Below are 12,087 nucleotides of genomic sequence, written 5' to 3' on the forward strand. Positions count from 1 at the left end.
AAGCTTTATTGTTAAATATATAAAATAGTCTGGTAACCTTTTTTTTTTTTTTGGTAACAATTAAATTATGCCTCAGTTTCCCCCGCTGTGAATTGGCTCTGTAGTATAGAAACGTGCATTGATTTCAGTTGAATTGTACAAGGCATCACTGATTATATTATAGGACTGGAGGACCAGATCATGCTCTCCTTAACTCAAGGCTTTTGTAAAGGGAAGTCATGCCTCACCAATCTATTAAAATTCTTTGAGGTAGTCAACAAGCATGTGAATAAAGGTGATCTAGTCAATATAGTGTACCTGGATTTTCAGAAAGCCTTTGACAAAGTCCCTCACCAAAGGCTGTTAAGGAAAATGAGTAGCCATGGGATAAGAGGGAAGGTCCTTGCATGATCAGTAATTGGATGAAAGATAGAAAACAAAGTGTAGGAATAAATAGTCAGTTTTTACAATGGAGAAATGTGAACAGTGGCATCCCCCAATGAAAGTACTGGGACCAGTGCTGTTCAACATAGTCGTAAATGATTTGGAAAAAGGGAGTGAACAGTGACAGATGATACAAAACTATTCAAGATAGTTTAGTTCAAAGTAGACTCTGGTGTGTTACAGATGGATCTCACAAAACTGGGTGACTGGGCAACAGAAATGACCAATGAAATTCAATGTTGATAAGTACAAAGTAGTGCACGTTGGAAAAAATAATCCCCTCTACGTACACAGTGATGGGTTCTAAATTACCTGTTACCGCACGATTTGTTGGGGGAAGAGTCTACACGGCTTTTGTAAAGGGGAGCACTGATGTGAAGTTCCAGCAAACAGAATGACATTGTATGTCGGTTTCTTCCATTCCTTCCCATACAGAATGCTGGCAAACATTTGAAATATTCCAATATAAATGAAATAACCACATTGGCTCCATTCACATCTGATCAGGTAGAAAGAAGCCATGAAGCTGATATCAGTGGAACGTTTAGGGTATTCTTTAGATCAGTGTTAGAAGGACACTTTTAAGAACAAAACTGTTAACATTTAGGGCCAGATCATACATCCTTCATGGACCCCAAACTCCCAGTACTTCAAAGGAAGTTTGGCTACACAAAGGCATGAAGCCGATTGAATCAAAGGGAATTTTGTATGCTCAGTGCTGGATCTATTGACTTTAGTGGGAATTTTGCGTACCCAAGGAATACATCGGTGGGAGTTTTGGGTGTGCAGGAAATGTGGGCAAAAGGGTTGTCAAGTACTTGATGTAAATCTGCTTGATAGGCAGTATCAAGTTAAGGCTGCTAGGCAGTTCCAGGAGAGGTAGATGCTCTTGCATTTCATATGCTTAATGCACGGGCCAAAAAAAGAGAGAGTCAGAGACAAAGAAGGAACCTTTGTTCGAAGGTCATGACTCTAGGTGGTTTAAAGGCCTGATCCTGCTTGCAAAATTCCTACTGACCTCAGTGCGACAAGTTCAGTCAAGCCCTAAATGAGACCTTTCACATAGTCCATACTCAGTGTGCGTACAGCGTTCCCTTTCCTTCAGTCTCTCCATTCCTCTTCCACCGCCCCAGTCCAAACAAGTGGTACTCGTCTCCCCCCCCACACTCACTGTAAGTAAAATATATACTCTTGGCAGCAGTGAGAAATGAATTGCTAATTACACAATTATTTTATTATGTAGCACTAGTAAAAAAATGTCTAGTAAAGAATTAATTCAGTTAAAATAATTTGAATCAAGCAATTATTTTCTTAACACTAGAATTAGCTGAAAGTACTTCAAGTGGTTTATTACTAGCACTACATAATAAAGGGATTGTGTAATTAGTAATAAATTTGTCACTTTTTTTGAGGTCTCTCTCTTTTCTCAGGACAAATGAAGAGTTTGGAGTATTGTTTGGTTTTTGTTCCCCTCCCCCTTGATTAACATTTATATATATTCACATGTACCGCAGCAGGAAATAGATCTTTCTTCTCTTCAGCAATGTTTCGACTTTCTTAAAGAATTTTAAACTAGTTTTCTTGGGCAGTCAGGAAATGAACCTCTATAAAGAGCCATTTCTCGCACGGGCAGAATTTGTTAGTACATAGGTGGGTGGACACGAGAGGACCTAGGTGCTAGTCTGGGAGGCCTCAGTTCAATTCCCTGCTCTCCCACAAGCTTCCTGTGTGACCTTAGGCAAATCATGGAGTGTCTCTCTGCCTCAGTTTCCCTTTGTAAAATGGGGCTTCTTTACCTCACAGGGTTCTTGTGAGGATAAATACACCAAAGGTGATGAGGTGCCTCACATGCTGCAGTGATGGGGGTTATAGAAGTACCTACGATGGATGCATATAGCCTTTTATATAAGTATTATAAAAGGCTAGTGTGATTTTGGCATGTAAAGGCCTCATGTCATGGAGCAGAGAGGTTAACTCCCTTGCTTTATTGCTCCAGTGCAACTACTCCTGGAATATTAGTTATTTTGGGATATCATGACACTAGAAAGTTATTGACCAATTGGAAGGAGTTCAGAGAAAGGCAACAAAAATAATCAAAGGGCTTGAAGGGATTGTCTTAGAAGGAAAATATTTGAAAGAGGTATTTGACTAAGCAGTGACTAAGGAGTCGCAAGTATTTATAGGATTCATGCTTCAAGAAGGGGCAGAGATTGTGTAGTATGATGTAGGGAGTAACGGTCTGAAACTAAAAAAGGGAAAACATGCTGCAAAAATTCCTGACAAGATCATCTGTTAGGCTGTTGAATGGTCTCCCTAAGGAAGTGGTGGAAATCTACAAGTTTGGAACTTCGAAATCAAAGCTTTACAAAGCCCTGGAAAATGTACTCGATTGACAGAGATGGCCTGGATGATCCCAGTAGATATTTTCCATCTCTAATATGTTTGAGTCGGTGATTCTATATATAATGGAGTGTGTAACAATATATGCACTTGAGGCTGCCTAGCTGTTTCCATGATAAACTCCTGTCATGTCATATTTGTCACTTTCTTTTAACTAAATCACGTTTGGGGCTGACATTTTCCATGCGTTGTCTCTACCTGAGGGTGCAATTATTATTATTATTAAGTTTAAGCAAAAATCCCTTCAGCCGTTCTTGATTTAAGGAAAAGAGGAAACTATTTTTCACACTTAAGAAAAAAAAATTATCTGCACTCTTGATGAGATGCAAATCATTTATTGCCCTTTGTGCTGCCACACACAGATGCACACTTATTAGATTTTATGTGAATAAAAGCATATGGTCAAACTTTTCCAACTTGGGGACCGGACCTAAAGTTAGGCATCTAAGTTCATATTTAGGCACCTAAATATCTGGTCAGAATGGCTGATCACCCAGAAATACCCATTCACTTCAGTAGGATACTAAGGGGGTGGATCCTTTTGTACTGCTTATTATGTCAAGCAGGAGGTCCAGAATAAGGGTTTATGAACTGATTTGTATACAATAGAAGTGAAGCAAACCTGAGCTCCAGACAGAAATGCTCTTACAACATGAGAATGTCTATCCTAGTTTGCCCAGCTTAGCCTGGGACAGGGAAGAGGTCTGGATTTCTCCCAAAAATCTGCCTTTTTGCAAGTACTGTACTCCAGTCCAATTTTGCAAACCTACGTGCTTCCCTTAAAGTCCAGGTAATGCCTAGAAGTGCTTCTAGGGTGGGGATCAAAGCAGCTGCTTAGGAATCCAGCAGTAAAAACAGAGTGGTTTTTTGACTTGCCCAAGATTGAGGAGGATAAAGAATTTAAATTGCTGTGTCCTTTTTCCAGACATGTATGACCAGGTGCTGAAGTTTGGTGCCTACATTGTGGATGGCCTAAGAGAATATAGACAACCAGTGCTTGTTTACATTCCACCCCAAGCAGAGCTGAGAGGAGGATCCTGGGTCGTGATTGATCCCACCATTAATCCCCGACACATGGAGATGTACGCAGACCGAGACAGCAGGTAAAGCAACTCACTTAGCTTTTCTCCTTTCTGTGTATTGTACTGTTCCAAGACAAAAATACCAGAGTAAGCAAGCCATTGTTTTGTTGTAGTACAGCAATTCTTGTGTGCTTACATGAAGGAGGGGGGTTGGTTTGCTTTCTGGCTGTACCTAATGGAAAGTAGGGGCTGTTGTCTAGTGATTACAGCAAGAGACTGGGAATAAGGACTCTTGGATTCTGTTGTTCACTGAGCCATTGACTCTCTCACCTTGGTCAAGTCTCTTAACTTCTCTTTACCTGCCTCCAGGATGTTGTGTGCAGCATCTTTAGTTAATGTTTGTAAAGCATTTTGAAGCCCTGGCATAAAGGCTTCAATTTACCATCTGATTTTTGCACCCACAGTTTTTTACTTTGAAATAACTGGGCACAATTTTGTGAGCACAAATAAGTGCTGCTGTATTTTGACGTACTTAGCTACACAATTGCCTGTTCAGAGAGCTATCACTCACATGTCTATAAAATGCAACATGCATAAATGTGCCCATGGTTATTGTTGTTCCTGGGTGTAAAATTGCAGACAAACAATTGGAAGTGAATTTTTAAAATCAAGTCCTCCAGGATCTTTAAAAATAAAAAATAAAAAAAAAATTAAGATACTGGATGACTTGGAGGTGTATAACAATCCTGCCAACCAATGACTAATATAAACAGGATAAACTATGAGCGCGTAGTGCCATGCTCTTATCAGAGGAATTTTATTTGGAGCAGTCAAGGGAAGGAGGACATACATGGGGTTATGCTACAGAAAGAAACAGCAAAGCAGTTCAAGCACTTGAGAGAACCTGACCATGTTAGATTTCTGTTTTTAATCTATTTGATCCGGTCAGCCATGTGATATGAAAATAGCCAGGCAAATGGGAAAATAGACTAACATCTGAAGGTGAAAATAACATTATTATTCTGGTGTGACCCCTGTTACATCTGTGGAATTGTGTATTTCTGGGTTCCACTCACAAAAGTGGGGGTAGCTGCATTTCACCTTTGCAACTTTCCTACTTTTTTGAGTATGTGTGCAAACAGTCTGGTTTCACATTGTGTTACAGATAGGTGAGCATTGCTCTTTCTGCTTATTCAGAGGCTAAATCATTCCCCTCGCACCAAATAACCAGCTTATCCCAATATACATTATGTACTGGAGCAGGGAACATGGCACCGTTTTAATTCACTCCCAAAAGTTACTCAGCATTGGCTGGCTTGAGATGCCTACGTTGGAAATGGCACTTTTTTTTTTTTGTTAGAGCAGTTGCCCAGGAATTTTGCCATTACAAGTTGGTGGGAGTTGATAGCAAATTTAGGACACCCTTAAGGGGCTCTGTTGAACATGCCCACGTACTCTCTTCCCCATGGATCTGTGTGAGTGGTGACGCATTGACCCCCATGAAGAATTGCCATGTGGCCTATTTCTCCTTCTATATACAAAGAAGTGGAATGGTCACAAAGGGGAAACCACTGTCACTTGGCCCCAGGCTTCTCTTCTGGAGCTAGAGTTAGAAGAATCACATATTCTATACTTTGCATCTCAGAACTTATCTATCTTTTCCCTCTTTAAAAGGTGAAAGATCAGGGTGCTCAGGACAATGTGAGCACTTGTAAGACAGTGCAGGCAGGGGTCGTGCGAACTCTCCTTCAGCATGGTTAGTTATGAAAAGGCAAGGCAGAGACCTGCAGGTAGGTGGTACGTTGGCCCCAATTTGGATTCCCCGCCCTGGCCCCCCCCCTCGAGACTTTCAGGTAGATGGTGCATCGGCTCCAGTTTGGATCCCCAAACTTATTTTGTTTTCCTACCATTCCACTCCACTCAGTGAATTCTGAAGCTAGTCTCTAGAAAAAGGGGCTATTAGATGGTCTTGTAGTCTGGAACTAGGAACGGGGAGTTTAGGGTCTGTTTCTGACAATGCCACAGATTCTCTCTTGGACCTTGGACAAGGCACTTAACTTTTCTCGACTTCAGTTTTCCTCTCTCTAGCAGCCTTACAGGTATGTCAGGAGGCATAACTAATTATTGTTTGTAAAGGGCCTTGAGATCCCAGGATGGAAGATCTGTTGAGTACAAAATGTTATCATCATCATGATTTAATCCCTTTGTTCATGTTAACCTACCACACACACCTTTAATGCATCTGAGAATCCCACTTAGAAGGACATATTCAACAACATTGGCCCTTTATCATCACCCTGTCTAACAGGTGCAGTTCTGCCCCTTAATTCACTTTCACCCGACACAACCTAACATTGAAAAGATTCTCACAAACCCCTCCAAGACAAAACCTCTTAGTTTTGTACCACTTAGCTCATATCCCTGCAGCATGTGGAATCGATGGCAGCAATTTCTAGGAGACCGTATTCCAATAAAGTGTTCCCAACTGTATCCTGCACTGACAGCTGTGCATGCTGAGAACACATGCTGAGTAATTACATGCAAAGGTGCGTATGGCACTTCCATGGCTATGTCCTGTGGTGCCACTACAAGTGTGGACTTGCCGCTTCTGCAGCTTTTGCTGGACGTGAGAATTGAGGACTTTTGCATAACAGTGTGGAGCTTAGTGAGCTAGAGTTGGTCTACAAAAGCTTGTTTTGCAAGTACAGTCGGTGATCATATCTATGCTGAAGCTCTGCTGTACTGTTATAATAATGCATATCCCTCCACCACCACTCCTTAGAGCCTCTCTACCATAGGTGCTGGAATAGCCGCCGCATCTCTGGCTTGAAGTGGTTTCCATTATATGCAGGGTTTACAGTTTGGTTCAATGGCTCTTAGCTGCCCTGCTATAGAAAATTGTTCCAGCCCCACTGCTCTCCACTGCCCTTTCTTTTCTCTCACTCTTTTACACTTGAAAGTAAAATCACTTCTGTCTTCATTGTCAAGCCTAGGTTCCAAATCATGAACTCCTGGAAACGACCTGGAACGACCTGGAAAGCAGGCAGCTTCTGTAATAAGAAATTTTTGTTTTTGTCAGCAAGACATTTTCATAAAACTTACCTACCTGTGAAAAGAGCTTTTGGAACCTAAGCTGAAAGGAGCAACCGGAGTTCCAAATGTTGTTTGTTAGTACCAAATTGCACTGAATAGTGTTAGATTGATATGTTTCTATAAGACCTCATGTGCATCTAGTGTACATCCTATTTGGTGTTAGGTAAATAGTAGCTAAGATTATTTCCTTTTCTCTTTCTAAGTACTTTCTAAACAACAAATTGTACCGATCCATTCTGTGATTTTCCTTATCTGATAACCTGAAAGTGCCTTTCCTTTCTCTTTTTTCCCATCATTGGTCAGAGGAGGCGTTTTGGAGCCAGAAGGGACAGTAGAAATCAAATTCCGCAGGAAAGATTTGGTGAAAACAATGAGACGTGTGGACCCAATCTACAGTCGTCTGGCAGAACGACTAGGTATGTCTGGACTATGGTACTGGCATATTAATGATCCGTTCAGCAAATATCTAATGAATGTGTTTATGGACCTTAAAAAGGGGGCACTGAGGCATTTTATCCAATTCATGATAATTTTTATTTACTGTCTTCCAACTTGAGAGGAAAACCAGATGAGACAAGTCTTGTGTGTTTGCGTAGAATGATCTTCTTTATTTTCATGTACATCTACAGCGTTTAGTGTGTGTTTATAGTATCTTTTAAAACCAATTAATTTTTCTTTTAAAGAATTGATGGGTTTTACAACAAACCATGATGAAGGTGAAACTCTTGACACTGGGATTACTTCTCCAAGTAAACTCAGCTTACTCAAAACTCAGTGGGCCAAATCCTCAGCTGGTGTAAAATTGGCATAACCATGGATCTAGTCCAGTATATTTGTGACATCTGGGTTAAATCTAGTGTCATGGCTTGTTTTTAACTCTCGTAATTATAGCTACCTACACATGTCCCCTCTGCAGTTGCAACTTGATAAAGTGTTCTTCATCTCCTAACTTCAAATGTTGCATTACTTTGCTGTGCTGTGACCACTGTCTTAAATGTGTAGGCTATATTATTAAAATACCTTTCATTTCAAATGATCCCAATCAACTATTCAGCAATATCAATTTAATATCAGATACATCGTCTCTCACTAATCGTCTCTCTTACTAATACTGTCTACCCTTCAAAAGCCACTTTTCATGTCCAGAATTGACTCTATTTTAGTAGTGGAGGAAGCGTTCCCTGTACATGTGGTTTGTATGTCTGTTTAAATTTATAAAACTCTTTGTGGTCCTTCAGGATGTAAGGTCCTATGTAAACATATGATAAATTGTTGCTGTTGCTGCTGCTATATTTTATTATTTTTTAAATTTGTAACACAGCAACTGTTTATAGACCACAGCATTCTGATACGTCTTTGGAAGAGAATAACAACTGAGAAGGGACACTCTCAAGGTTAAAAACCACACTATCTATTTACAAAAAAAATTCCTTACCATTGTTACAAATGACATTCTAACTTGTTTAAAAATGGAAGAATTTTTAAAATCTCATTTAATTTCCCCTCACTATGCTGTTTATTTCCTGCATTTCTTTCTGCTGGGAAAGCAGATTAGCCACTTCCACTTTGAATGTTTGTTCAAATAAACCGGTTCCATAGGATTGAAAAGCAAATTTCTAATGTTCTTAGGTTAGGTAAAAACATATTTTCCCCAGTTCTAAATTTTGGGCTCCGTTTGACTTGATAATGTCCCTTTAGCAACAAATAGATAAACCTTACTGCAACTGATCTTGGGAACCTAGCACAGAGTCCAAGTATATGCACACCTGAAGTGCTTTACACTGCTAAGCTGGATTCCTAACCCAGTCAGGAAATGCAGGATTCGTAGCTACACTACTGGCAGGTGATTTTCTGGACCTCTGTGCTTGGCGGAAGAACTGTCCCTCTGGTTTGGGAGTCTCTAGACTCGAGAAGAAGGGGAAAGTAGATGGGTGTGTGGTTTGAGAAGAGTATACAATGAATAGTCAGCACTTGTGCATGCAGATAAATGGCACTGCTGCAGGAGCACCATTTTGAGGATATTTACCACAGCAGCACCAGGAAAGGTCCCGCTCCTTTCAAATTAACAATCTTCCCCTCCCCCGAAGATGGTGTCTTCCATGACACTGGCAAATTAGTCCAGCTTCAAGTGTGTATAGACACTGGCCTTGGACAAAGAGGACTGTTTGGTTTTTAATCTCGTAGCAGCAGGGAAAAGTAGCAAATGTCATTTTATTTCTTGCCCTCATGAATTTACTGTTGTGTGGCTCGTACACAATGATGTGGGTTACATTGAACTCAAGCACTGAATCCCTTCCATTCCATCAGATGCTATTAGAAAACAAACCTAAATCACACTGGCTGTAACCTCTGCACCATCCTCTTTTTGATAAGAGAGAAAAGGGCAAACATTTTTCTACAGTCTCCCTATAAAATCCAAAGGCAGACTGTGTTGGGTTTTTTGCTCTTTTTTTTCCTTTCTCTAAACAGGATAATTACTCCATACACTTTAATTAAAATGACTATAACACAAGAGCAAGTCACTTACAACTGTACATACAGAGAGCCCTAAAAGCTTCAGTCACTGATAAGCATCTCACTTAGATGGCTCTTAATTGCTCCCAACATTGGGTGATCATTGCTGTTGTTTTGTCGCTAATTCCGTACAATAGCAGGAAAGCCAAGATTGCAGGACACAGCGAATTGCATAATTTTTTTCACTGGTTTTCTTTCTGGCCAATTTAAAATTTGTCAAAGTCGGTCTTCTTCTGGATCACTGCCCTTTGATATTTCGCGCACTCCATTTGCCACAAACAAGCCGCGGGGCCGCAGTTCATGCTGACTCCAGCAGAAGCAGAGAAAGCTCCATTTATCTTACACTGCCTGCTGAATTCTTACTCATTAACTGGGGGTTCACTGCCTCTTTTTAACCCCTGAATGGCTGTCATCATTTCTATGGAGCTGCTGAGTAGCGGAGAAGAGGGAGAGCTTCATATACATATGTCTTGTACAGAGGGGTGGGTAAATAGTTCAGCGACATTTGTGTTTTCATTCCAGAAACCTTCAGACACTGGATTTCGACTTGCATGTGTGGGGGGCGGGTGCAGGGAAGGATGACAGGTATTGAATAATTTGACATAAATCTGCTCATTATCAATTTTCTAGCACTATCACCGAATTCTTCGTCAGTTTAATGTTTTATTAAAATGCCACTCAGTGTTGCACTATATTACATGACAGCATATACACAGAGCAACAGGGCAGGATAAAAGATCCCAGTCTTGACTCTAGAATGGCTGGGTTCTCTAGAAAGCATGAGTGGACATGGAGAGCTATGAATACATAGAAATGTACGGACAGTGTAAGCAGGAAGCCTACTGGCCACACTTCAGAAGAACATAGGTCTTCTATTTTAATCTGGGTTTTTGACAGCATAAGGGTAAAGGCTTGAGGATTGAAACAAACATTTCAGAAAATGAACTCTATCATGTAGTATGTTCTTTATTACCATCGGGAAGGCTACAAGTATAATGAGTGACACAAACAATAGGCTTGGTCCCATTTTAATTGGTTTCTATGGAAGGAGGACCTGACCCTAAATTGTCCCCATTTATCTTATTGAAATGTTTTCTCTTGTGGTACAATGGAAAAATCTTTTATTCGTCAGTATGATCTCACCATGAGCAGACTTTAGAATAAGATGAACATCATCTTTAGTCTGTCTTTTATAATAAATATCTGCATGTGAGTGTGTTTGGCTATGTAATTTTATGTCTAGTTGTATATTGTGTGTGTGTGTGTGTGTGTGTGTGTGTATTTATATATAATAATACTCTGTATGCAGTGTTGGATGAAGGGTAATTCAGGAGGACTCTGCCTACCTCAATAGAGCAAAATTTACTTTTCACAGACACGAAAGCTGTAAACAATGCCATACCACTTCAGGAGCTGAGCCTGTCACTTCCCATTTTGACCAGCCTATCATTGTGACTTCTGACTGACTTCTCATCTTCGTTTGCTGAAAGATGGTTCAGAATCCATCTGGAATCTCCAAATAACAAAAACTTAGCCAAAGTTTTACTCACATTAGAATAGCAGTGGCTATATATAAATTAAGCCAGAACAGTCCATTTTCAGAGGTCTGTTCAAATCCCAACAGTACCATGTGTTGGTGATTTCTTTGCAGCATACATATACAAAATTACTACATTTTTCTTTCGTTTTCTCGATTGGCTAAAAATATCATCACTTGACCTGTTTGTCATTCTGCACTCATGTCCGGAAAAGCAGACAGTAGTCAGAAGTCAGGCAGTAGCTATTTTATAGATTCATAGAATTGTCAGGCTGGAAGAGGCTTCCAGAGTTCATTTAGGCCAGCCTCCTGTGCTAAGACAGAACCAAGTAAACCTAGACCATCCCTGGCAGGTGTGTGTCTAACCTGATCTTAAAAACCTCCAGTGATGAAAATTTCACAACTTCGGTTGGTAACTTATTCTAGTATTTACCTATTAGAAAGATTTTCCTAATACCGAACTTAAATCTCCCTTGCTGCAGATTAAGCAGATTACTTCTTGTCCTACCTTCTAGCGCACAGGGAGGACAATTGATCGTTTTCCTCTTGCTAACAGCCCTTAACATATATGAAGAGAGTTGTCGGTCTTCTTTTCTCGATATGCCCAGATTTTTTAACCTTTCCTCACAGGTCAGGTTTTCTAAACCTTTTACCATTTTTGTTGCTCTCCTCTGGACTCTCTCCAGTTTGTCCACGTCTTTCCTCAAGTGTGGCACCTAGAACTGGACACAGTACCCCAGCTGAGGCCTCATCCATGCCTGTTAGAGCAGAACAGTTACCTCCCGTGTCTTACATTCGACACTTGTCTTACTACACCCCCAAATATTAGTCTTTTTTGCAATTGGATCACATTGTTGGCTCATATTCAATTTGTGATCCACTATAACCCCAGGTCCATTTCTGCAGTACTACTGCCTAACCAGTTATTACTCATTTTGTATTTGTGCATTTGATTTGAACCAGTTCACTAATAATGTGCCTTTGAAAAACAAACTGAGCAATGGAAGTACATATATCCCATTTGTGGGGAATCGCCAGGCTAGTTACGACCCCTTACGCTTAACCATCTAACCCTTTATTGTCCACTTCATTTTAAGT

At 40.4% G+C, this 12,087-nt stretch overlaps 1 protein-coding gene across 2 annotated transcripts in view; it reads left to right on the plus strand.

The window, feature by feature from the left end:
* The window catches only part of ACACA (acetyl-CoA carboxylase alpha), a 178,058-nt gene that overhangs the window by 139,371 nt on the left and 26,600 nt on the right, over positions 1 to 12,087 (plus strand). For both annotated transcript variants that reach the window (XM_067538102.1, XM_067538101.1), the window contains 2 exons: positions 3,749 to 3,926; positions 7,242 to 7,354. In XM_067538102.1, coding sequence (XP_067394203.1) covers positions 3,749 to 3,926; positions 7,242 to 7,354 — 291 coding nt within the window. The remainder of the gene's footprint in view (positions 1 to 3,748; positions 3,927 to 7,241; positions 7,355 to 12,087) is intronic.

Source organism: Emydura macquarii, unplaced genomic scaffold (assembly GCF_026122565.2).
Source record: "Emydura macquarii macquarii isolate MOO-44397 ecotype Brisbane River unplaced genomic scaffold, CSIRO-AGI_Emac_v2 contig_450, whole genome shotgun sequence".
In the NCBI taxonomy this organism is placed as follows: Eukaryota; Metazoa; Chordata; order Testudines; family Chelidae; genus Emydura; species Emydura macquarii.